Source organism: Rhinoraja longicauda, chromosome 6 (genome assembly GCF_053455715.1).
Source record: "Rhinoraja longicauda isolate Sanriku21f chromosome 6, sRhiLon1.1, whole genome shotgun sequence".
Taxonomy (NCBI): Eukaryota; Metazoa; Chordata; class Chondrichthyes; order Rajiformes; family Arhynchobatidae; genus Rhinoraja; species Rhinoraja longicauda.
In genome coordinates, this window is record NC_135958.1 from 34141997 (window position 1) to 34169529 (window position 27533).

The window sequence follows — 27533 nt, forward strand, 5'->3', positions numbered from 1 at the left end:
CCCCCTTCCCCACTCCCTCCACTAGACGTTTGTTAACCAGTTCATAACTATGTATCCCTCATGGGCTCACACCTGTCTCTATCCAAAAATTGGTCTATCAGGGAACCTCCTTGTCTGAGTTCATCTGTTGCCAACGCTGATTTATCCTGGGTTATTTTTTTGCTTCCAGTTGTTTTTCTCCACTCTCCCTACTACAATCAGTCCAAAGATAGGTTCCAACCAGAAACATCACCCATCAATTTTCTGCAGAGATGCTACCTGACCCGCTGGTTAATCCAACATAGTGTGTCTGATTTTGGTATGCTTAGTTTTGTTCACAACATTTAGAGCTTTGTTTGAGAAACATCTGTGTAAAGCATTTAGCATTGTACCTAGAGTACACTAGAGTAGAGGTCTGTGGGTATAATCACAATCTTAACTGTCTAATATTTAATGCAGGCTGTAATCCTGACACATGTGGATCCCTTAAGCGATAATCTTACAAGATTATTAACACATTGTAATATTAAAATAGAGTTAATACTCTGTCCTATTTTGGGTGAATCCCACAAGTCCTCTACATCGGCGAGACCAAGCGCAGACTCGGCGATCGTTTCCCTCAACACCTCCGCTCAGTCCGTCTCAACCAACCTGATCTCCCGGTGGCTCAGCACTTCAACTCCCCCTCCCATTCCCAATCTGACCTTTCTGTCCTGGGCCTCCTCCATTGAGTGAGGCCCAGCACAAATTGGAGGAATAGCACGTCATATTTCGCTTGGGTAGTTTATACCCCAGCGGTATGAACATTGACTTCTCTAACATCAGGTAGTCCCTGCTTCCCCTGTCTATCCCCTTCCCCTTCCCAGTTCTCCCACTAGTCTTCCTGTCTCGGACTACATCCTATTTTTGTCCCGCCCCCTTCCCTGACATCAGTCAGAAGGGTCTCGACGCGAAACGTCACCCGTTCCTTCTCTCCTGAGATGCTGCCTGTCCTGCTGAGTTACTCCAGCATTTTGTGATACCTTCGATTTAAACCAGCACCTGCAGTTTCTTTTCTTCCACAAGTCCTTCTTACCTTTCTGAAACAGAACTGGAGCAGCAGTTAACATTTTCGAGAAGATCTTTCATCTGTTGCACCTGCTGGACAGCTTGTGTGTAGCTCTGGGGGTTCTCGAACTTGCTTGACCCCAGGAATCCAAGCTGACTTTCCACATGCTGGAGTTGCAGGTAGAGGTGGTGATTGTAATCACTCCGCCTCTGTTTGTCAGTCACTCCCTTCTCACCGTCGGAGCCAGCGACAGGTTCTGAACATGAAAAGAGATCAGCAACTACAGGAGGTGCACATGATTTATTTTCACCCACGGACCACTCTTAAGGAAACGGTTGGCAATAATTTCACAGCCGGCCTGTATTTTATCTGGATACCAGGAATTTCGACACAGGGTATGTCTTGCTTGATCCAGCAATTTATACCCAGTGGCAAGAATGTCGATTTCTTGCATTTCAAGTAATCCTTACATTCCCCCTCTCTCTGCCCTGCCCCAACCCTAGTCGTCGTGCTAGTTCCACTGTTCGTATCCATATATCTCTTCGCGATCACCTCTTCCACAGCCAACAATGGACCATTGTGGCCTCCACCTTTCCTTGGTCATCGGTGCCGGCCCTGATTTGTTCTCAATGCTTTCATACCTCTAGTTTCCTTCCCCCCTGACTCTCAGTCTGAAGAAGGGTTTTGACCCGAAACGCCACCTATTCCTTTTCTCCAGAGATGCTGCCTGACCCGCTGAGTTTTTCCAGAATTTTGTGTCCTACGGAATATTGAGTGGTTTATTTCACCTGTATCTTTTCAGACTGGATCTGAAAAAGAATCCTGACCAAAACATCGTCTGTCCATTCTCTCCACAGATGCTGCCTGACTCACTGTTCCTCCAGCACTTTATTTCTTGTGATTGGGTTAATTTAAATCATTCTAATTCCTGTAACCATTTGGCAATTAATTTAGCAGGAGTTTTAATTTAAAACTCACCTTGCAAATCAACTGATCCCAGGCTGAGGCTGAGGGTATCCACTTTCTTACGACCCTCATGATAAAATTCACCGTCGACTTTATTTTGTTCTCTGATTATATTTTCAACCAATGCCAAAAGTTTATTGATATCAGTTGTTTTCTTCAAATCCATATCCAGTATTTGTTGCGGGCTCTTCAGTGTTTTAGTCAGAGAGTTAGCAATCCTTTGGATATTCTGTGTACAATACAGTGGTTACAAAGAGTGGACGTGTCACAATGATAACTGCTCTGAAAACACCTTCATTAGTTCCATTTCATTTCACTAGATCCATTTTTCTGTTTTAATTTCTTCTACTGGCATTTACGATTTTTATCTTGTATTTCCTACGAGATTATATCTTGACTTCTGTCCATCCAGCAATGAACCACTAATCAAATTATTTGAAGGGATGGAACTCAATCAGTTCTAATCCGACAAAAAGCATCTGAGAAGAGGTTCTATCTTTGAACAATTGAATGATGGTTTACATTTAAGACTCCATTTAATAATATGTTGTGTAACCATTCCCAAGTGCTTTTCATTTTGTTTTGTCCCAACGCCACAAGGTCTAATTCTTTGGCTAGACCTTTGGTTACTATTTTAACATCTCCTTTCTGGTTCAGCGTGCACCTATTCATTAATTTAAGGTGTGATATGAATAGAAATGACAGTATTACTTGTTGAAACATGCAATGATTGATGATGGTCCGCTCATTGAATGAGATGCGGAAGAACATGCATTGCGGATGGTTTTGATATTTCTTCGTTAACCTTTATCACAGCCTCTGGTGTGAGGGAGCATGATTGAAGACTCGCGGGGGGGGTCGGCAACGACGGTGATATTCGGCCGTGCTTGCCCTGCTTTTTTTCCTGCATTCCCTTCGATCGTGGTCGGATGTTCCGGAATATCTGGACAATGAGGAGGTTGATGGGAAACATCAGCAGCGAGCTCTCAAAGCCGATCACCACCTCCTGCCAGGTGAACTCAATCTTCCCTGTGAGGGAGAAGAAACAAAATTGAAACTCGGAAGAATTTTAGAAGCAGGAAATGCTTATGTGTGCAATGATCCCTGACGCCTTTACAAATAGAACATTTTTAGATAGAACAGATTTCTACATTCGTGCTTACAGTCACAGTCTGAAGAAGGTTCTTGACCATTCGTCACCTATTCCTTCTCTCCAGAGATGCTGCCTGTCCCGCATTTTGTGTCTATCTAAATTCTTTTGTTTATTTATTTGTACAAGCAAGAAAAGACCAAGGAAAAATAAGAAACACATTTTTAAAACTCTCCGTGATGAAGGCAGAAGTAGTTGATACTTTCCTTTTTAATTATCAACCTTCCTTCAGTTTTTAAGAAGACTAACACCTGACAATAAGCTGCCTACAAAACAACTTTTTTGGTTTTGTCTAATGCACAGCTTGAACTCAGCATCGATTATTTGAGTTTAAAACTATGCTCTAAGCATTCACATTTAAATGATAGCTGTTTGATCATAAAGTATCAGGATTTTCAGGAAAAATATCGTTATTTTTTCAAACCCAATGAATGATATAGATTGCACTAATCAGGATGTTTCTTCATGTGTTATTATAGAAATGGCCAAATGAACAGGCGTACCACCAATTCCCAATCACATTTCTCCTTATTACAACGATGGAATTCTTATTTTTATGGTCCTTAAATTTAGATTCTAGATTCTTCCTCAAAAACAAAATTCTCTCCAGGTCCACCTTGTTCAATCCTTTCATTATTTTCAGCAGGTCAGGTCAAGGTCTTTCAAATAAAAATCATCTATATGATTAATAGAGTCATAGAGTGATATGGTGTGTAACAGGCCCTTCAGTACAACTTGCCCACATCGGCCTACATGTCCCAGCTACACTAGTCCCACCTGCCTGTGCTTGGTCCATATCCCTCCAAACTTGTCCTATCCATGTACCTGTCTAAATGTTTCTTAAACGTTGGGGTAGTCCCAGCCTCAACTACCTCCTCTGGCAGCTTGTTCCATCCACCCACCACCCTTTGTGTGAAAAAGTTACCCATCAGATTCCTATTAAATCTTTCCCCCTTCACCTTGAACCCATGTCCTCTGGTTCTTGATTCCGCTACTCCGGGCAAGAGATTCTGTGCATCTACCCGATTTATTCCTCTCATGATATTATACACCTCAAAACGATCACCCGTCACCCTCCTGCACTCCACGAAATAGACACCCAGCCTACTCAACTTCTCCCTATAACTCACACCCTCTAGTCCTGGCAACATCCTCCTAAATCTTCGTCGAACTCTTTCAAGCTTGACAATATCTTTTCTATAACATGGTGCCCAGAACGGAATACAACACTCTAAAAGCGGTCTCACCAACGTATAATACATCTTATAATCCTTCCCAATGAATCAATAAATCGAGCAAATGTCTTACATTGAAGGAAACCCAGTGCAGTGGCTGTGAACTGTCTCTACTGGTAGGTTTTTCTTTGATTTTTCTCCAAGGCATTTACTTTTGCAATTATGGAGATCAGAACAGGGCACAAGTGTGGATTAATTGGCCTGACTGAATATTTAACAAAACTTCTGTCAAAGATCAACATTTACTGTATATGATGATCTGTGCTACAAAAAGAGTTGTTGATTTACCCAAGTCCATTTTTTGTTGGGCAGGATCCTTCGGCACTCCCCAGAATATAATACTTGTCAGCATTGTGCAAAGTAGCAAAGAGAAACAGCACGAAACTCGCTGCACCCTGGTGAAGGGACTTCTTGGTGGACGATTCAGCACCGAATACCAGATGTGGCTATCCCGGAAATCCTTGGCTGTCTTCATGAAGAACAGGTTACTGTTGGAAAATTCCAGGTAGGTTTTAGGCGGGGAAGGCTGAATTAGAAAGAACACATTGCACAACCCTCAGCAACAGACCAGATTCTGAAAGGTGTCGGTATGAACTGCAGATGCTGGTTTACACCGACGATGGGCACAGAATGCTAGAGTAACTCAGCGGGACAGGCAGCATCTCTGGATAGAAGGAACGGGTGACGTTTCTGGTCAAGACCCTTCTTCAGACTGAGAGTCAGGGGAGAGGGAGACACAGAGATATGGAAGGGGAAGGTGTGAAAACGAGAGAGCAAAAGGGACGAAGCTCAAGGAAAATAGACAATAGGTGCAGGAGGAGGCCATTCGGCCCTTCGAACCAGCACCACCATTCAATGTGATCATGGCTGATCATTCTCAATCAGTACCCCGATACCTGCCTTCTCCCCATACCCCCTGACTCCACTATCCTTAAGAGCTCTATCTAGCTCTCTCTTGAATGCATTCAGAGAATTGGCCTCCACTGCCTTCTGAGGCAGTGAATTCCACAGATTTACAAATCTCTAACTGAAAAAGTTTTTCCTCATCTCCGTTCTAAATGGCCTACCCCTTATTCTTAAACTGCGGCCCCTGGTTCTGGACTCCCCCAACATTGGGAACATGTTTCCTGCCTCTAACGTGTCCAACCCCTTAATAATCTTATACGTTTCGATAAGATCCCCTCTCATCCTTCTAAATTCAATGAGTAGATCATTGTTCTATTCTAACAATTCTAACAATGCTCTATTGTACATTTTCCTTGAACTGCATCCCCTTTGATCTCTCGATTTCACACCTTGCCCTTCCATATCGCCGTGTCTCCCTCTCCCCTGACAGTCTGAAGAAGGATCTCAACCCGAAATGTCAGCTGTTCCTTCTATGACTGTCCCGCTGAGTTACTTCAGTATTTTGTGTCTAGAATCTGAAAGGTCATCAGTCCAAAATATAAGAATAATAAAAATGAAATGACCAATTATAAATATAAAAAGACATCCCATGACTGGTGCTACCTAAAAATGATTGGTGTAATTTTCACTTTCTCGCGAACAGTGTTTAGGAATGGAACTTCGGGACTTCCTGTAGTTTAAAAGGTCAGAGGAGTGTTGAAGAAATGGTTTTATTAAAATCTAGGTCTGGAATTCACTGCCTGAAAGGATGGTGAATGCAGAAACCTTCATCTTGTTTGGATAACAAATGAATGGGCATGGCAACAAAGAAAGCTACAGATTAGTTGGGCAGTGGGCAGTCTGAATTGTATTTTAGGTGGGGTGGAAAAGATAGTCTCCTTCTGTGCCCTAGATCTCTATGAATCTACATGTCTTAACCAATGGTAAATATTTTAACCCATTTTATCAATGATTTCTCACTGCAGCTGAGTTATTTGCCATCATGTCCCTGTGGTAGGGGAGAGCTTTGTGCCCTGTGATACTTGTCAATAATTACCAGTACCCGAACACATAGAGTCATAGAGTGATACAGCGTGGAAACAGGCCCTTCGGCCCAACTTGTCCACACTCCCCAACATGTCCCTGCTGCAGTAGTCCCACCTGCCCGCGTTTGGCCCATATTCCTTCAAACCTCCAAACCTGTCCTATCCATGTCAATAGTCAATAGTCAATAGTCGTTTATTTGTTACATACACATAAATGTGTAGTAAAATGAAACATTACCCGCAGTTGAACAATAAGACCAATAAGATTAATCAATAAAAATGCAATAACACATACAATCACAACTAACACCAAACAAAAAGAAACATCCATCACAGTGAGTCTCCTCCAGTCCCTCCTCACTGTGATGGAAGGCCAGAATGTCTTTTTCTCTTCCCTGCCGTCTTGTCCCGCGGTCAGGCTGTTGGAGTTGCCACGTCGGGGCGGTCGGGGCTCCCGATATTGAAGCCCCCGCTGTTTCTTAAACGTTGGGATAGTCCCTGCCTCAACTATCTCCTCTGGCAGCTTGTTCCATACGCCCACCACGATAACATGTCAGGTTATTTTTTTTTATAGCTAAGTTGTTTTCAGCTGATCCAGCAACAATAGGTACCTAAAACGTTTCAGGTCTGTCTCAGTTGCCACCGGAAAGACTTTGTCCAAAAGACAATCGCCAACATCAATAGACAGCCACGAGTTACACAGGAAACTCCAACGCTGATCTATTTCCAAGTCCAGCACTGTTACACGATTGACATACCTAGGAGGTAAATCAGGTGGAGAAACATCAGTTTTGTACATCGAGTAACAATCAATTATTTTTTAATCCTGAAGTTAAAATCTGCAAAGAGAATGCCTCATTGTTTTCCAGCTGCACTGGGAGGTTGTATTACATTAGCAGTGCCAAACCTTCAGGCAGCTTATCATGTCACTGTCTCTTGTACTCAGGAGGAGCATGGGAACAATGTTATGTCCTCATCTGCTGGAACAGGTTGTCCAGAGCCAGGTTCCCAAACAAAGTTAGCTCCAACGTGATCAACAGACACTAACCACAAGTGGCAGAGCCTACTCAAAGAAATGTTTTGACAGCAATTTCAGCCGTAGGCCATTTGGCTCCTCGATGTGATCATGGCTGATCATCCAAAATCAGTACCCCGTTCCTGCTTTCTCCCCATATCCCTTGATTCCGTTAGCCTTTGGAGCTATATCTAACTCTCTCTTGAATACATCCAGTGAATTGGCCTCCACTGCCTTCACTGATAGATAATTCCACAGATTCACAACTCTCTGAGTGAAAAAGTTTTGCCTCATCTCAGTCCTAAATGGCCTACCCCTTATTCTTAAACTGTGGGCCCTGGTTCTGGACTCCTCCAACATCAGGAACATTTTTCCTGCATCTAGCCTGTCCAATCCCTTAAGAATTTTATATGTTTCTATAAGATCCCCTCTCACCTTTCTAAATTCCAGTGAATATAAGCCTAGTCGATCCATTCTTTCATCATATGTCAGTACCGCCATCCCGAGAAGCTGCCTGGTGAATCTACGCTGCACTCCCTCAATAGCAAGATTAGGAGACCAAAACTGCACACAATACTCCAGGTGTGGTCTCACTAGGACCCTGTACAACTGCAATAGGACCTCCTTGCTCCAATACTCAAGGAGTATATGAGCAAGGAGCAATACTCAAGGTTACCAGGATGGGTTTGATCCCGAGTTGTCATGCCACAATCGAATGCTCTGAAGATCCCCGAGGGGGAATAAGGTTGTTAGCAGATATCCATCGACCCCTCCTCTCTCAAAGGTAGGTTTCTCGACGTCCGTAAGGAAATGAGGGTCACTCTCTCGCTCTGAGCCGTACAGCGTTATTGTCACCTGAATAAGCAGAAAGATCAAAATATAATCAATTAACAAAATACATTTACACAAGACCATGGTGTGTTCAATTAGGAGGCTGGTTATTTTAAAATTTATATGATTTATCTTCCAACAAATTCGGAACATTCAAAACGAAATTATTTTTAAGGAGGACATTAAACTTTTATGTTCCGTTCATCTTATTGCTATAGACTGATGAAAATCTTAAAAAACTATTTTATCGTCTATCATGAGTAACATGCAACTGCGAGTGTATTCTAAAACAATTGCACTTTACGCCACTATTTTGTGGCAATCTTTTTCTTTGTCTCATCTCATCATTCATCATTCATCGTTCATCTCATCATGATATAACAACTTAAGCTGAAAACCAAGACAAAGCTCCTGTATCATTTTACTGCAGTGTACACATTTTTCTGCTTAAACTCAAATCGATATCTGTTGGTTGATTTATAGGAGAAGGCTGCAGTTTTAAAGTTTTATACTATTCTCGACCTCAAAGGAAATAAGATTCAGGACACTTTAACTTTTTTTCGCACCAAGGGTGGTGGGTATATAGAACGAGCTGCCAGAGGGGGTAGTTGAGGCAGGTACTAGAACAACCTTTAAAAGACTTTTGGATGGGAACATGGACAGGAAAGGATTAGAAGGATATAGGCAAATGCAGGCATGTGGGACTAGTGTGTCTTTTTTTGGCATGGGCAAGTTGGGCCAAATGCTATGACTCTTTGACAGTAGAAAGCTTTGTTTTACATGTTACCCAATTAGATCAGATCATACTATATAATCAAGTCAAACTCATACAATAGGTAGTGCAAAGGGAAAGATACAAAGTGCAGAATATGGTTCTCAGCATTGTCGTGCATCAGTTCTGTAGACAGTCCAATGTCCGCAATGGGGTAGAGGTGAATTAGACAATACCCTAGCTTACGGAAGGACCGTTCAGAAGCCTGATAACTGATAGCCTGGTGTCATGGGCTTTCAAGTTTCTGTATCTTCTGCCTGACAAGAGTGAGGAGAAGAAGGAATGACTGGGGTGGGACTAAATAGTACAGTAAAATCTAAACAGCAACAAACCTTTGAAGTGGTAGCAGCTCCTCTACGATGCCCTGTAAAGACTGTCACCAAGTAGCGATACTGGGCAAACGGGTCATTGTCAGCAAGCAGTGTTATTTTCACCTGTGTTTTTGTTAAGGATGAAGAAAAAGACAATTAGCTCAACAGGTCTTGCTATGATTCAGATATGATTCACTTTAAAGTAATATATATTTAATATAAGAATGGATCGACTGGGCTTGTATTCACTGGAATTTAGAAGGATGAGAGGGGATCTTATAGAAACATATAAAATTCTTAAGGGATTGGACAGGCGAGATGCAGGAAAAATGTTCCCGATGTTGGGGGAGTCCAGAACCAGGAGTCACAGTTTAAGAATAAGGGGTAGCCCATTTAGGACTGAGATGAGGAAAAACGTTTTCACTCAGAGAATTGTGAATCTGTGGAATTATCTACCTGTGAAGGCAGTGGAGGCCAATTCACTGGATCTTTTCAAGAGAGAGTTAGATACAGCTCTTATGGCTAACGGAATCAAGGGATATGGGGAAAAAGCAGGAATGGGGTACTGATTGTGGATGATCAGCCATCTCTGCAGCAATCAGCAGTAGCAGCAGCAATCAGCAGTAGCAGCAGCAATCAGCAGAAGCAGCAGCAATCAGCAGTAGCAGCAGTAGCAGCAGCAAGCAGCACCAAGCTGTGTTGCTTGGGAAGTAGTGTGTGGGGATTGTGTGGGGATAGTAAGGAGTAAGACCTGTGTGATCTCCCGGACTAGTTTCGATCGCCTAGCTTGGGGTCGGAGAGGAATTTCCCGGATTTTTTCCCAAATTGGCCTGGGTTTTTTATCCGGTTTTTCTCCTCTCCCAGGAGATCACTCAGTTCTTTTGGGTGGGCGGTTGGAGCGGTTGGAGTAGCGGCCGGGCGGTAGGTTTAGTAACCGAGCGCGGGGCTTTGTTTGGAGAGTATGACTGCCAGGGCAGTTTTTTGTTCTGGGTGTCAGATGTGGGGAATCTGGGAGTCTGATAGTCTTCCAGACATCCACATCTGCGCCAGGTGTGACGAGATGGGGCTCCTAAGGGACCGTATTAGGAACCTGGAGCGGCAGATTGATGACCTCCGTCTGATCAGGGAGAGTGAGGAGGTTATAGATAGGAGTTACAGGGAGGTGGTCACTTCTAGACCACGGGAGGTAGACAAGTGGGTCACTGTTAGGGGGGGCAAGGAGCAGAGGCAGGGACTAGGGAGTACCCCGGCGGCTGTACCCCTTGGAAATAAGTACTCCTGTTTAAGTACTGTTGGGGGGGACAGCCTACCTGGGGGCAACGACGGTGCCCGGGCCTCTGGCAAGGAGTCCGGCCCTGTTGCTCAGAAGGGTAGGGAAAGGAAGAGGAGAGCAGTAGTAATAGGGGACTCTATAGTGAGGGGGTCAGATAGGCGTTTCTGTGGACGCAGTCGGGAGACCCGGATGGTGGTTTGCCTCCCTGGTGCCGGTGTCCGGGATGTGTCTGAGCGTGTCCAGGATATCCTGAAAGGGGAGGGAGAGGAGCCAGAGGTCGTGGTACATATAGGTACCAACAATATAGGTAGGATAAGGGAAGAGGTCCTGAAAGGAGAATTCAGGGGGCTAGGAAGAGAGTTAAAAAAAAAGGACTTCCAAAGTAATAATCTCAGGCTTACTGCCTGTGCCACGCGATAGTGAGAATAGGAATGGAGTGAGGTGGAGGATAAATACGTGGCTGAGGAACTGGTGCAGGGAGCAGGGTTTCAAGTTTCTGGATCATTGGGACCTCTTCTGGGGGAAGTATGACCTGTACAAAAAGGACGGGTTGCATCTGAACCCGAGGGGAACCAATATCCTGGCGGGGAGATTTGCTAAAATAACTGCGGAGACTTTAAACTAGTACGGTTGGGGGGAGGGACTCAAACTCAGATAGCTAATAGGCAGTGTGTGAGGCAGGAGGCAGAAAAGGGAAACACCCAGACCCAATATGTAGGAGAGAAAGAAGGGAAAAGAAATAAACTGAGAATAAGAAATGATGGGTCCCTTAAATGTGTATATTTTAATGCTAGGAGCATTGTAAGAAAGGTGGATGAGCTTAGAGCCTGGATTGACATCTGGAAGTATGATGTTGTGGCGATCAGTGAAACATGGTTGCAGGAGGGTTGCGATTGGCAATTAAATATTCCAGGATTTCATTGTTTCAGATGTGATAGAATCGGAGGGGCAAGAGGTGGGGGTGTTGCATTGCTTGTCTGGGAGGATATCACAGCAGTGCTTTGGCAGGACAGACTAGAAGGCTCGATTAGGGAGGCTGTTTGGGTGGAACTCAGAAATGAGAAAGGTTTAGCAACACTTATAGGGGTGTATTATAGACCGCCAAATAGGGAACGAGAATTGGAAGAGCAAATATGTAAGGAGATAGCGGATATTAGTAGTAAGCACAGAGTGGTGATTGTGGGTGATTTCAATTTTCCGTATATAGACTGGGAATCACATTCTGTTAAAGGGCTGGATGGTTTGGAGTTTGTAAAATGTGTGCAGGATAGTTTTTTGCAGCAATACGTAGAGGTGCCTACCAGAGAAGGGGCAGTGTTGGACCTCCTGTTAGGAAATGAGATGGGTCAGGTGACGGAGGTATGTGTTGAGGAGCACTTTGGGTCTAGTGATCATAATGCCATTAGTTTCAATATCATTATGGAGAAGGTCAAATCTGGACCAAGGGTTGAGATTTTGGATTGGAGAAAGGCTAATTTTGAGGAGATGAGAAAGGATTTAAAAGGAGTGAAATGGAAATTGTTGTTTTATGAAAAGGATATAATAGAGAAATGGAGGATATTTAAAGGTGAAATTTTGAGAGTACAGAGTCTTTATGTCCCTGTTCGGTGGAAAGGAAAGAATAATAATTTGAAAGAGCCGTGGTTTTCCAGGGAAATTGGACACTTGGTTCGGAAAAAGAGGGAGATATACAATAAATATAAGCGGCAGGGAGTAAATGAGGTTCTTGAGGAATATAAAGAATGTAAAAGGAATCTTAAAAAGGAAATTAGAAAAGCAAAAAAAAGATATGAGGCTGCTTTGGCAAGTAATGTAAAAGTAAACCCCAAGAGGTTCTACAGATATGTCAATAGCAAAAGGATAGTGAGGGATAAAATTGGTCCATTAGAGAGTCAGAGTGGACAGCTATGTGCTGAGCCGGAAGAAATGGGGGAGATATTAAACAATTTCTTTTCTTCGGTATTTACCGAGGAGAAGGATATTGAATTATGTGAGGTAAGCGAAACAAGTAGAGTAGTGATGGAAATTAGGAGGATTAAAGAAGAGGAGGTACGGACACTTTTGAAGAATATAAAAGTGGATAAGTCTCCAGGTCCTGATAGGATATTCCCTAGGACATTGAGGGAAGTTAGTGCAGAAATAGCAGGGGCTATGACGGAAATATTTCAAACGTCATTAGAAACGGGGATGGTGCCAGAAGATTGGCGCATTGCGCATGTTGTGCCTTTGTTTAAAAAAGGTTCTAAAAGTAAACCTAGCAATTATAGACCTATTAGTTTGACGTCTGTGGTGGGAAAATTAATGGAAAAGATACTTAGGGACAATATATATAATTATTTGGATAATCAAGGCCTGATTAGAAACAGTCAACATGGATTTGTGCCTGGAAGGTCATGTTTGACTAATCTTCTTGAATTTTTTGAAGAGGTTACCAGGGAAATTGATAAGGGCAAGGCTGTGGATGTTGTCTATATGGACTTCAGTAAGGCATTTGACAAGGTTCCACATGGAAGGTTGATTAAGAAGGTTAAATCGTTGGGTATTAATAGCGAGGTTGCAAGATGGATTCAACAATGGCTGAATGGGAGATACCAGAGGGTAACGGTTGACAATTGTATGTCAGGTTGGAGGCCAGTGTCTAGTGGAGTGCCCCAAGGATCTGTGTTGGGTCCACTGTTGTTTGTCATTTACATTAATGATCTGGATGATGGTGTGGCAAATTGGATTAGTAAATATGCAGATGATACTAAGATAGGTGGAGTAGTTGATAGTGAGGTAGATTTTCAAAGTCTACAGAGAGACTTGGGTCTTTTGGAAGGGTGGGCTGAAAGATGGCAGATGGAGTTTAATGCTGATAAGTGTGAGGTGCTGCATTTTGGTAGGACAAATCAAAATAGGACGTACAGGGTAAATGGTAGGGAATTGAGGAATGCAGTGGAACAGAGGGATCTGGGAATAACTGTGCATTGTTCCCTGAAGGTGGAATCTCATGTGGATAGGGTGGTGAAGAAGGCGTTTGGTATGCTTGCCTTTATAAATCAGAGCATCGAGTATAGAAGTTGGGATGTAATGTTGAAGTTGTACAGGGCATTGGTGAGGCCGAGTCTGGAGTATGGTGTGCAGTTCTGGTCGCCAAATTATAGGAAGGATGTCGACAAAATGGAGAGGGTACAGAGGAGATTTACTAGAATGTTGCCTGGGTTTCAGCACTTAGGCTACAGAGAGAGGTTGAACAGGTTGGGTCTTTATTCTTTGGAGCGTAGAAGGTTGAGGGGGGACTTGATAGAGGTTTTTAAAATTTTGAGAGGGACGGACAGAGTTGACGTGGGTAGGCTTTTCCCTTTGAGAGTGGGGAAGATTCCAACAAGGGGACATAGCTTCAGAATTGAGGGACAAAGGTTTAGGGGTAACATGAGGGGGAACTTCTTTACTCAGAGGGTTGTGGCTGTATGGAATGGGCTTCCGGTGGAAGTGGTGGAGGCTGGCTCGATTTTATTATTTAAGAGTAAATTGGATAGGTATATGGATAGGAGGAGATTGGAGGGTTATGGTCTGAGTGCAGGTAGATGAGACTAGGTCAGGGAGAATGGTCGGCGTGGACTGGTAGGGCTGGACAGGCCTGTTTCCATGCTGTAGTTGTTATATGTTATATGATCATATTGAATGGCGGTGCTGGTTTGAAGGGCCGAATGGCCTACTCCTGCATCTATTGTCTATGTTTCTAAGTAGAGTAATGTCTATTTTGGGAAAGGCAGGTTAAGAATCAGACCATTTGGAAATGGAGAATGAACAATTCCTCCAGGTCTTGTTCTATTGTGTTGATTTTGCCGTGTGTTTCTGGTAACATTCTTCATTGTTTCTAACATAGTTGACAGGAGGGTGTGAAAGTGATTTGGGGACAAATGCTGTAACCACCAGAGTTGACCGCAGATGATAAAATTAAACCTTCCAGAATAAATGTCACAAAGGCTGGAAATTGTTTGCTAATTAAAACATGTTAAAGACAGTTGCACTTTTAAACTGTGTCAGAAAATAACTGCAGATGCTGGTTCAAATCGAAGGTAGGCGCGAAAGGCTGGAGAAACTCAGCGGGTCAGGCAGCATCTCTGGAGAGAAGGAATGTTTCGTCACCTGAAACGTCACAATAGACAATAGATAATAGACAATAGGTGCAGGAGGAGGCCATTCGGCCCTTCGAGCCAGCACCGCCATTCAATGTGATCATGGCTGATCATTCTCAATCAGTACCCCGTTCCTGCCTTCTCCCCATACCCCCTGACTCCGCTATCCTTAAGAGCTCTATCCAGCTCTCTCTTGAATGCATTCAGAGAATTGGCCTCCACTGCCTTCTGAGGCAGAGAATTCCACAGATTCACAACTCTCTGACTGAAAAAGTTTTTCCTCATCTCAGTTCTAAATGGCCTACCCCTTATTCTTAAACTATGGCCCCTTGTTCTGGACTCCCCCAACATTGGGAACATGTTTCCTGCCTCTAACGTGTCACCCATTCCTTCTCTCCTTAGATGCTGCCTGACCCGCTGAGTTACTCCATCATTTTGTGTCTACCTGCACTTTTAAACTAATCAGTGTTTATCCCAAGTTGCCATTAGACTTTATTACTTGCTGGGGCATTTCAAACGGTAAGCAAGAGTTAACCAGATGGTGGGTTCAGAGTCCATGTAGGCCAGACCAGGTGAGGAAGGAAGGCTCCTCCCTTCGATGTTAAAGAATCAAATGGCTGTTTACAACAAGCTATTAGTTCTTAGGTCACCATTATTGATGCCAGCTCTTTACTCTCTGAAAGTGGCGTCACGGGTAGATGGCGCGGTGAAAAAGGCTTAATGCACTCTGCACAGTCAGGGAACCAGTTGGGACATTGTGTTACAGTTGTTACAAGATACTGGTGAGGTTGTATTGGAATATGGCGCACAGTTTTGGTCAAACTACTACAGGAAAATTGTAAGAATGTGGTCAGAATTTGAGGGCCTGAGCTATAGGGAGAGGTTGAAATGGCTAGGAGTTTATTCATGGGAGCACAGGAGACGAAGGAGTGACATGAAACAGGCATATAAAATACTACGGGCCATTTTTTATGTAGTTTTGTTTTTGAATAGTGTAACCTATGTATTACTTTAAATTGTATTAGAGAATGTCTGGCGTTTAGTGAACACTGATGTATATGTTGCAAACTTTCTTCCCAAGTATCTTTCGTAATTACTTGGTTTAATTCTTTTTCCCATTTTTGTCTGTATAAGTCCGTGGAGGGAATGTCACTGTCTAATAAGATATTATATATATAAGATATTAATTTTTCTGTATTAGGATGTTTGTTCCAACATTCATCAAGAATTTCTGAATTTCTAATTCGAAAATTTTGGGAGTTCGATTTTACATAATCTCTAAGTTGAAGATATCTGAAATAATCATTTCCACGAAGACCATAAGTCTGTTGCAACTCCTGAAATGTCAGAAAGGTGCCTTCCTTATAAAGTTGTCCCATATTTTTAATTCCATAATCCTTCCATTGTGTAAAACCCCCATCTACCCATGAAGGCTTAAACAAAGGATTATTCACAATTGGAAGAAAAAGTGATAAATTATCTAATTTTAATGTCTTTTTTAATTGTTTCCAAATTCGTATAGCACTAAATATTATAGGGTTTTCCCTATAAATTTTTTTGTTTAATTTAGACGTAGCAAATAATATCGAACCAATATCAAAAGGTAAACAATCTTCCTTTTCCATTTTTAACCAGTCTGGTTGATGATCTATTTCTTCCAACCAGAAATTCATATTTTTAATATTAACTGCCCAGAAATAAAACAAAAAATTGGGTAAAGCCAGGCCTCCATTTATTTTTGATTTACACAAGTGTCTTTTGTTTATCCTATGATTCTTATAATCCCAGATAAAATCATTAACAATAGAGTCCAATTTTTTAAAAAAGTTTTTTGTCAGATATATCGGAATTGTCTGAAAAAGGTATAATATTTGCGGTAAAAAAATCATTTTTATGGCATTAATTTTGCCAACCATTGAGATAGGGAGTGTTTTCCAATATTGAATATTCTTATGTAGTTTGTTCAGTAATGGGGGGAAATTTGCTTTAAATAATGATGTATATATCTTAGTTACATAGATACCTAGATATTTAAATTTTTCATTTACTATTTTAAATGGAAATTGTTGTATTATCTGTTTATTATGTTCCCTTATTGGCATAATTTCGCTTTTATTCCAATTTATTCTGTATCCTGAAAGTGAACCAAATTGGGTTATTAGCTTTAATAAGTTTGGAATACTAATTTCTGGTTTTGTAATGTAAATTAATACGTCATCTGCGTATAGAGAAATTTTATTCACTGTGTCCTTTGTGTTATATCCATGTATTTCCGGATGCCCCCTAACTCTTTCTGCCAGTGGCTCAATAGCAAGCGCAAATAATAATGGGGATAACGGGCATCCTTGTCTACAACCTCTAGATAGGCTAAATTTCGATGACAATCTTTGGTTTGTAAATATTCTGGCCGTGGGATTTGTATATAACAGTTTTATCCATGTACAGAATTTCTCCCCTAGCTGCATATTTTCCATCACCGAAAATAAATAAGACCATTCAACCTGATCAAATGCTTTTTCAGCATCAAGTGAGATTATTGCTAGATCTTCATTAATAATTCTCTTGGAATATATAATATTAAATAATCTTCTTAGATTATAGTATGAGTATCGTTTCTGAATGAAGCCTGTTTGGTCAGGGTGTATTAATTTATTCATCACTGTACTTAATCTATACGCTAGTATTTTAGTTAAAATTTTTTGATCTGTATTTAAAAGTGCAATTGCTCTGTATGATCCCGGATCTTCCGGATCTTTATCAGCTTTAGGAATGAGTGTTATTATAGATTCATTTAGAGTGTCTGGAAGTTTCTGTTGAGTATATATATACTCATACAGTCTATGTAAACGTGGGCTAAGCAAATCATAAATTTTTTTATAAAATTCGGAGCCTAAACCATCTGGTCCTACTGCTTTACCATTTTTTAAAGAACCAAATGGCTGTTTACAACAAGCTATTAGTTCTTAGGTCACCATTATTGATGCCAGCTCTTTACTCTCTGAAAGTGGCGTCACGGGTAGATGGCGCGGTGAAAAAGGCTTAATGCACTCTGCACAGTCAGAGAACCAGTTGGGACATTGTGTTACAGTTGTTACAAGATACTGGTGAGGTTGTATTGGAATATGGCGCACAGTTTTGGTCAAACTACTACAGGAAAATTGTAAGAATGTGGTCAGAATTTGAGGGCCTGAGCTATAGGGAGAGGTTGAAATGGCTAGGAGTTTATTCATGGGAGCACAGGAGACGAAGGAGTGACATGAAACAGGCATATAAAATACTACGGGCCACAGATAGGGTAAATGCAGAAAGTTCTCTCCCCATTTTTGGAGAATCAAGAACTAGAGAGCGTAGATATAAGGTGTGAGGGGAAAGATTTGAGAGCCAAGGAGAAGCATTTTCACACAGAGGGTGGTGGTTACATGGAATGAGCTGCTAGAGGGAGTAGTTAAGGCAGGTATAACAACGACACTTGTAAGACATGTGAGCAGGTACATGGATGGGAAACTTTAAAGGGATATGGACCAAATGGGATTAGTTTAGATAGGGTATCTTAGACAGCATAAATGAGTTGGGCCAAAGGGCCTGTTTCTTTGCTGTATGACTTTATGACTCAATGACTCCCTATTTATTAATCAAATTTAAGCTGCTATCACAACTGCAATGCTATTTTTGCAGTTCTATTTTTTTAATTTATCCTGATTTTCTATTAATTTCTACACCTTCTAATTAAAGAACCAATCATTTTTCAGAGCAAACCTCTCACATTCTGCAAAATATAAATAATTGCTATATATCCTAGGGTGTTGCTTCTTATTCTCAGGTGTGGAAGAGTGCCAGCTTTTCTCTCTCAGTTGAATGCAACCAATGCCTGGCGATCTTTGCTTCTGCACCACTGCATTTGATCCTCAGTCCTTTGGCTTCATTTATATTTCCAGTGCAGGGCATCCTTAAAGCTTAATTTCAATATTTCATCCAAAAAAGGAAACAATGGACGATTGCAGAGATTAACTTGAACAGCTCCAAGGTACAATAGCACCTGTGTGCAAAATAAATGAGCTTTTCAAAACCTTTACGTGTTGAAACTTGGTTTGATATCTATTTAATAAGAGTCACAGGGATGAGCAGAGCCATTACCACCTACATGTAATCCTTCAAGTAATTCTTCAGTCTGAAGAAGGGTCTCGACCCGAAACGTCACCCATTCCTTCTCTCCAGAGATGCTGCCTGTCCCGTTGAGTTACTCCAGCATTTTGTATCTATCTTTGATTTTAAACCAGCATCTGCAGTTCTTTCCTACACCAGCAACACATAATTCCTGGCATTTCACCATTCCTTCATTTCAGAAAGGTCTGTAGCCTAGAACGTGAAATCCAATCTTCACTAGACGGAAGAAACATTGTAAACAATTGGGGGGTTGTAACAAACGCTTGTCTTGGCAATACCATCCCAAATAGATGAGTAAAATTGTACCTGTACGAGGAGAAAATGTGCAAAAGGTATGGGGATGTGGAGATTAGAATTGGGGATTTGAAATTGATTGATTAGGTTAGGTTAGGTCATAAAGAATAGGAGTAGAATTAGGCCATTCGGCCCATCAAGTCTACTCCGCCATTCAATCATGGCTGATCTGTTGATGTTCAATGGTATTTTATTGTCACAATGATTTAGGCTTTAGAGATACAGCACGGAAACAGGCCCTTCAGCCCACCGTGTCTGTGTTGACCAGCAATAACCCCGTGCATTAGCACTATCTTACACACTATCTTAGGGACAATTTTAACCAAAACCAATTATCCTACTAACCTGTACTTCTTTGGTGTGTGGGAGGAAATCGGAACACCCGAAGAAAACCCGTGCGGTCATGGGAAGAACGTACAAGCTGTACAGACAGCATCCGTCTGTGACAAGGGGGGGATATTGATTGGCACCCACTGCTGTACTCGGGGAAATGCCAAATTAATGGCAATATCATCCTCCTCATGAACTAAAGAACTATCCCATTTGTGGAGAAAGAAAAATGGAATTTCATTGGAATAAGTTAGGGCATGTGCCTTACAATAATTAAGGCACATTCATTATGTGTACAACTGTATGCAAAACAAGATAGTTGTTACCACTGTTGCCTACATTTTTGAACCTGGTTCTCCGGCGCTGTAAGACAGCAACTCTACCACTGCGCAGTGGTCATGTGCCGTGACATTCTTGTTTTGCATTCAGTTGTACAGTTCAGTAACAATCTAACTGTACATTAGGCACAATCAGACTTAAGTACAAGAGTGTAGGATAGTAGATTACAATGAGGTCGTATACAAGAGTATATTAGCACCTACAGGTTCTTGGTAGTTGGAAATGTCAAAGTCTTAACTTGGCCAGAAAGGCCCATTGTCGTAATTAATGACTCACTTTGTTCACATCTTGCTTATCTTTTCTTCTCGCCCAAGCCACAGCAAGGACATAGAGGCCAAAAATGCAGACAACAGTGGTGACAACAATCGGGTTATCCACAAAGGTGGCAAAAAGTTCCACTGTCTTGCTGACATCCACTGCATTGGGCATGACAAAGAAGGAGCTGCTGAAGAAGGTGAGATGGTTGCACAGGCATTGAGTGCTGTGGAGAGTAGTTAGAGGGCCCACCTGAAACACAAAGCAGTACAATGCACAATCATGCGCTCACACACATGCATTTTCCCATTGCATTTGCAGTGTCCTAATACCATTGTGAAAGGAACAGATTGCAGAGGAATTACACATTGCAGGAAAGGCAGTTATCAATTGTTTTTTGTCATTTTGTTGCCAAGCATTCAGTTTTAACACACTTTCTATTTTTGAAAACACCTTCATAGCTAATCTGATGACAATTATTATATATAAAAAATCAAAATCATTCAGATGCCAGAGAATGTCACAGCTAAATCAACAAATGTTGAGAATAGTGAGAGTGACACGAATCTTAAAAAAGACACAAGATGTACTTTCTTTCATGAAATAAGTATGTTATGGTAGAATTTTATTACACCAGGATATTAAGATTTATTGAATCAAACCATGTTAATCGAGTTAAATTCAGATTGCTATGATGCTATTGATGCAAAAATAGGTGGAGGGGCAGGTCGTGCAGAGAAAGCAGGGATTCCACAGAAGGACTTGAACAGGTTGGGGGAGTGGGCAGAGAAGTGGCAGATGGAATAATGTGTGGCAAGGTGTGGAGTCATGCATTTTGGTAGTCGGAATAAAGGCGTAGACTATTTTCTAAATGGGTAGAGAATCCAGAAATTGGAGGTGAAAAGGGACTAGGGAGAGCTGGCGCGGGATTCCCAAAAGGTTAATCTGCAAGTCGAATCGGTAGTAAAGAAGGCAAACGCTAGCGCAACTTCCTTGTGTTTCAACAAAATTGGACATTTAGCATGTAATTGAGGAAGATATCCGTCACCACCACACCACAAAGCAACACATCATAATGTCGGGAGGCCGGGGTGGGTTTGGTAAGGTACGACATAATAACTCCGTTGGATGTACTGGCAAATGGACTTAAATTATGTCCAAATATGGTGTTCCTTAATTTGTGTTTCTTCATTTATATGAATGAACTTTTATTGCTGTGAAAAACATGTTACATGCTGTGAAAAACTTTAGGCATTTAAATAGCTCCCTCTACATTTAAGAATCAATTGTCAAGAGTGTTTAATCATCATATGTACTGAAAACAGAGCAAAGGAATTCTTATTCACAGCGCCATAACAGGTCTGTCAAAACAGTCCTCATAGATAACATAATAAAACGCGGATAGGTGACTATTTCGGTCATATAAACATAGACACACAGAAAATAGGTGCAGGAGTAGGCCATTCGGCCCTTCGAGCCTGCACCGCCATTCAATATGATCATGGCTGATCATCCAGCTCAGTAACCTGTACCTGCCTTCTCTCCATACCCCCTGATCCCTTTAGCCACAAGAGCCACATCTAACTCCCTCTTAAATATAGCCAATGAACTGGCCTCAACTACCTTCTGTGGCAGAGAATTCCACAGACTCACCACTCTCTGTGTGAAGAAATGTTTTCTCATCTCGGTCCTAAAAGACTTCCCCCTTATCCTTAAGCTGTGACCTCTGGTTCTGGACTCCCCCAACATCGGGAACAATCTTCCCGCATCTAGCCTCTCCAACCCCTTAAGAATTTTATATGTTTCTATAAGATCCCCCGTCAGTCTTCTAAATTCCAGTGAGTACAAGCCTAGTCTACCCAATCTTTCTTCATATGAAAGTCCCGCCATCCCAGGGATCAATCTGGTGAACCTTCTCTGTACTCCCTCTAAGGCAAGAACGTCTTTCCTCAGATTAGGAGACCAAAACTGCACACAATACTCCAGGTGCGGTCTCACCAAGGCCCTGTACAACTGCAGTAGAACCTCCCTGCTCCTAAACTCAAATCCTCTTGCTATGAATGCCAACATACCATTCGCTTTCTTCACTGCCTGCTGCACCTGCACGCTTGCTTTCAATGACTGGTGCACCATGACACCCAGGTCACGTTGCATCTCCCCCTCTCCTAATCGGTCACCATTCAGGTAATACTCTGCTTTCCTGTTCTTGCCGCCAAAGTGGATAACCTCACATTTATCCACATTATATTGCATCTGCCATGCATTTGCCCACTCGCCCAATCTATCCAAGTCGCTCTGCAGCCTCCTAGCATCCTCCTCGCAGCTAACACTGCCACCCAGCTTCGTGTCATCCGCAAACTTTGAGATGTTGCATTCAATTCCCTCGTCCAAATCATTAATATACACTGTAAATAACTGGGGTCCCAGCACTGAGCCTTGCGGTACCCCACTAGTCACTGCCTGCCATTCCGAAAAGGACCCGTTTATTCCTACTCTTGCTTCCTGTCCGCCAACCAATTTTCTATCCACCTCAACACTGAACCCTCAATACCGTGTGCTTTAAGTTTGTACACCAATCTCCTATGTGGGACCTTGTCGAAGGCCTTCTGAAAGTCCAGATACAACACATCGACTGGTTCCCCATTATCCACTCTACTAGTTACATCCTCGAGGTCGGGACACTTCTTCAGAATGATTAAGCCATGACTGGCTTAGCTCAAGCAGTTTGTAGCTTTGAGCTAATGTATCCAATTTGATAAGGAAGTGGCCAGAAAATGGTTCAACGATGATGTTTTTAGCAATCACTGATGAAAAATGATGTAATGTAAATTTTCACAAATATCATTGCTGTAAAGAACTGGCACACTCTGACTTTTAATCAATTAATGCTATTTGGCAGCAGACAGGTAGTTTCCTTAGGGGCTTGACAAGATCACTACTGAGAGAGATCTAGATGCGAGGACATAATTTCTGAAAAAGGTGGTGCCCATTTAGGATGAGGTTGAGGAGAATTAATTTCACTCAGGGGTAATTGACTCTTTGGAATTCTCCATCCCAGGGAGTTGTGAACTCAGTCTTTTAGTTTAGTTTAGTTCAGGGATACTGCATGGAAATAGGCCCTTCTGCATACTGAGTTCAAGCCAACCAACAATCACCCACACACTAGTTCTGTCCTACACACCAGGGGCAATTTACAGAAGCCAATTAACCTCCAAACCAGCACGTCTTCGGAGCGTGGGAGGAAACCGGAGCACCTGGAGAAAACCCACGCCATCACAGTGAGAACATGCGAACTCCTTACAGACAGCACTCGTAGTCAGGATCAAACCCAGGTCTCTGGCGCTGTAAGGCAGTAGCTCTACCGCCGCGCCACCGTGCCATTATTGAATATCTTCAAGGCCATAGTAGAGAGATTTCTTGGCCACGAGCAGTTAAAGTGTAGGGGGATCAGACAGGAATGTGGAGCAAAGGCCAAGGGGTAGACCAGCCATGGTCTTACTGAATGGCAGAACAAGCTGAGGGTCTCAGCTTCCAGAGTTCCATATTTCACCAGAGTCCCACAGCCCTGACCTCCTCATTACACAATACAGCACAAGGGTACTCACAAAACATCCAGATGAACTCCAGTTGCTGTTAACTTCATCCCAGTAAACACACTGGGATACAAAAGACGTGAAGGCCACAGTTGTGTTCAGCAGTTGTGAAGAGTTCAGATCTAGGATAGGCCTCACGGCCAGGTAGTAAATCCCTGCTCCATACATCAACTCATCAAGAGGAACAAGCCAGGTGTATCTTGCAGCTTATTGGGAAGGACGGAAGAAAATAGGAATGCTTAAAGACCAGCACTTTTCACCAACAAAACAAAAGCATCAAAAATCTAAAGAACAATCTTCTGAAGGAAATCAACAGGTCAGGCAGCATCTGTGGAAGGAAATGGACAGTCAACATTTTGGGTTGAAGAAGGGTCCCAACCCAAAACGTCATCATTTCCCTCCACAGATGCTTCCAGACCCACGAGTTCCTCCAGCACTTTGTATTTTGCTGAAGATTCCAGCATCTGCATTTCCTCGTGTCTCAATTGAAGAATGTTCTTGTTGGATAAATCTGAGATTATTCTTTAAATCTATAAAGTTACAAGTTGCTGCAGTGTTTGGGCATGCTTTCCTTCCTGCATTTTCACGCTGAGCTGCCGACTAGATGGGAGAATAAGGCGCTTGCTTTACACGAATGTAGTAATATCAAAGATTCAGTCCGTGGAAGAGACAAATGATTCAATATAAGTAAGTGTGGTATATTGTGCCCGAACACATCAAAATGGATGTAAATGAAAACAACAAAGTAGTACATTGAACTTCCAAAATTAATCTGCGAGGTGTGAAAGCAAGGTGAGGGGGGGTAAGTTTGAGAAAGATGTGTGGGGCAACTTTTTGGTGGTGAGTGCCCAGAATGCATTTCCAAGGGCGGATACGATAGTAGCATTTAAGAGACTTCTGAATGGGCTGATGGATATGCAGGGAATGGGGGGGGGATATGGATTAGGTGAAGGTAGATATGAGATGGTCTACGCATCATGTTCGGCAGAGAGAGAGGAAGAGAGGGAGAGAGGAAGAGAGAGAGAGAGAGAGAGAGAGAGAGAGAGAGAGAGAGAGAGAGAGAGAGAGAGAGAGAGAGAGAGAGAGAGGAGGGAAGAGAGAGAGGAGGGAAGAGAGAGAGAGAGAGAGAGAGAGAGAGAGAGAGAGAAAGAGAGAGAGAGAGAGAGAGAGAGAGAGAGAGAGAGAGAGAGAGAGAGAGAGAGAGAGAGAGAGAGAAGGGGAGAGGGGAAGAGGGAGGGAGGAGGGGGAGGGGGAGGGGTTGGGGGGCAGGTGGGAGAGAGACAATGAGAGAGCAATGGAGCTAAAGAGTAGGCTCAGTTATGAGTCAATTGGCAGGCCTGCTTCTGTGATGGAAATGATTTAATGGAAATATCTCTGCACATGGAGCTGCAGGTACAATGAAGGTCTTCATTATTATTCTTCCTAGTGGTGTTTCCCCCTTGCAGGTGCTTGACTTGCTCTTACCTCCAGTGCACTTTGTATTCGGTAGCTGTGTGGAAACTAGGAAACTGGTGTCATTCGGCTCAGTCGCATAGCTCAAGTGGAGGAGCAGAGGGACATTTTGCTCAGTCTCCAGATAAAACCCAAGGGTGCCTCTCTCTGCAGTAACATTCACTTGCATGGTGCTCAGGTTGTTTTCCAGCTTGAATTCAGTGCGATTCTCAGGAGTCACGTCATATCTCGGAAGTATTATCTGTGACAGAAACGGGCTCATGTTAGAATTGAAAGCTGCAAGCTGTCAAAGGATTATTATAATAGTTTTGATTGATTGAAAGGCACACCACAGGAACAGGCCCTTCAGCCCTGTACCAACTATCGATCGCCCGCTCACACAGGTTCTATGCTATCCCACTTTTGTATCCACTCCCGACACACCAGCAGCAACTTACAGAGGCCAATCATCCCACAAACCTGCACGACTTTGGGACGCGGAAGGAAACCAGAGCAGCCGAAGAAAACCTACATGGGCACAGGGAGAATGTTCAAACTCTGCACAGGCAGCAACAGAGGTCATGATCAAACCCAGGTCTCTGTCACTGTGACGCAGTGACTCTACCAGCAGTATCAACGTGCTCCCCATTATCACATTAGATGATAGGAAAAGACTTTATGAGTAAGACATTTGGAATTTGGCATTTCCATGTTGTCCTGCCCTTGGTAACACCATAACAAACCGAGTGGGGCCAGCATTGGCAGCCTCGCCACCATCTGTCTGTCCTTTCCTTCTTTGTGCTTTAATAGAATGTGTTATATATATTTTTTTAGTGTACTTTAGCTTGATTTATTTGGGGGGGGGGGGGGGGGGGGAGAAACCTTTTCTAATCTCTTACCTCGATGGAGATGCAATTTGTGTCTATCTTCATGTGGGGCAAGATTGACTAACAAAAATCCTACGCAATGATAAAAATATTAGTAGTCATATATAATAACTCTCGCAATTATATATTGAATAGTGTTATTTTAAACCTTATAAAACTAAACACAATACAATAAATTGAGATTATGATTGGTGAGATGGGATGGCAAGAGATGGGTGAGTGGGGTAAGGAGAATTCAGGCAGTGTTCAGCATGGTGGGAGGGGGTGGGGGTGGGGGTGGGGGTGGGGGTGGGGGTGGGTATGTTGGAAGGGAAGGTATATGAGGCAGGGACTTAGCTTCAAGGCCGAGAGAGGCCTCTATGAATCACACTGTTGCAGGACTCGCACAGAGGGTTGCCAACTGTCCCGTATTAGCCGGGACATCCCGTCTTTTGGGCTAAATTGGTTTGTCCCGTATGGGACCGCCCTTGTCCCGTATCAGGCCCGTGGGCCGCTGTCGGCCGGGACAGTGTCAGTTAACGGAGTGTGTTCGCCTGATGGAGGTTGCGTAGCAACCCGCCTCCCGGCCCGGGCGGCCGCCATTGGTGGAGCTGTCTGGGTGAGGTCACGTGTGGCGCGGGGCGGTGACGTCACCTTGTCCCGTATTTGGGAGTGAGATAGTTGGCACCCCTACTCGCAGAGTCCTTCAAACAATTGTCCTCGAGCGGCTGCACTGGCTTGGTCAAGGTGAAGGTCAGCGACACAGTTTGTGGATTTACCTCAATGTCCTCCAACAGGTCCCTGACAGGATGGACAGTGCCATTGGACGATGTCAGCACCAGGCCGCTCACTGCTCCAGAGACCTCATCCTTCCTCGTCCACGCGAACGGGTTCACTGAAAAGCTCACCATCTGCTCAAAAGGGAAACTTCGGCACTTTACAAGTTTAATGTATTATTAAAGCTGCTGAAACAAATGCAGTCGCTGAATGAAACATTCTGGAAAAATAGAGGCAGGAGTCTTGCACTTGCTCATTACTCCGGCGATTTGGCCTCTTTCACTAGATTGGGATTGCTTACTTGCTGTCTCTCAGAGGGGCAAGGTTTAATCGCAACCTGAGGGGCAACCATTTCACAGAGCAATGTTGGGTGTATGGAACGAGCTGCCAGAGGAGGTAGTTGAGGCAGGCTCTTTAACAGGGTTTAAAAGACAATTGGACAGCTACATGGATAGGAAAGGTTTAGAGGGACTCAGGTCAAATGCAGACGAATAGAACTAGCTTAGATGGGACATCTTGGTCGGTATGGACGAGTTGGGCAAAAGGGCCTGTTTTCATACAGGGCCAATAGATCAGTGGATGATGTAGTCAACCTAGGCCTGCACTTCATCCTCCAGCACCTAGACCGCCAGGGGAGGTCTGCATTTAACACAATTGTGTCAGAGCTACTACACTCCAAACTCTCCCAGCTGACTGTGCCTGAACCCCTCTGTCAATGGATCATCAACTTCCTGACAGACAGGAAGCAGCATGTGAGGCTGGGAAAGCACATCTCGGACCCACAGACCCTCAGCATAGGAGCACCGCAAGGCTGTGTACTCTCCCTTCTCCTTTACTCTCTCTACACCAATG

General features: G+C 43.0%; 1 protein-coding gene across 1 annotated transcript in view; it reads right to left on the reverse strand.

Annotated features, from left to right (window-relative positions):
• The window catches only part of LOC144594367 (polycystin-1-like protein 2), a 101912-nt gene that overhangs the window by 33488 nt on the left and 40891 nt on the right, over positions 1 to 27533 (reverse strand). The window contains exons 20-30 of the mRNA XM_078400771.1: positions 26684 to 26815; positions 25072 to 25300; positions 23620 to 23813; positions 20036 to 20266; positions 9260 to 9361; positions 8001 to 8179; positions 6921 to 7067; positions 4667 to 4866; positions 2799 to 3022; positions 2006 to 2222; positions 1055 to 1283 (exon numbers count right to left, since the gene is read on the reverse strand). Of these exons, the coding sequence (XP_078256897.1) occupies positions 1055 to 1283; positions 2006 to 2222; positions 2799 to 3022; positions 4667 to 4866; positions 6921 to 7067; positions 8001 to 8179; positions 9260 to 9361; positions 20036 to 20266; positions 23620 to 23813; positions 25072 to 25300; positions 26684 to 26815 (2084 nt within the window). The remainder of the gene's footprint in view (positions 1 to 1054; positions 1284 to 2005; positions 2223 to 2798; positions 3023 to 4666; positions 4867 to 6920; positions 7068 to 8000; positions 8180 to 9259; positions 9362 to 20035; positions 20267 to 23619; positions 23814 to 25071; positions 25301 to 26683; positions 26816 to 27533) is intronic.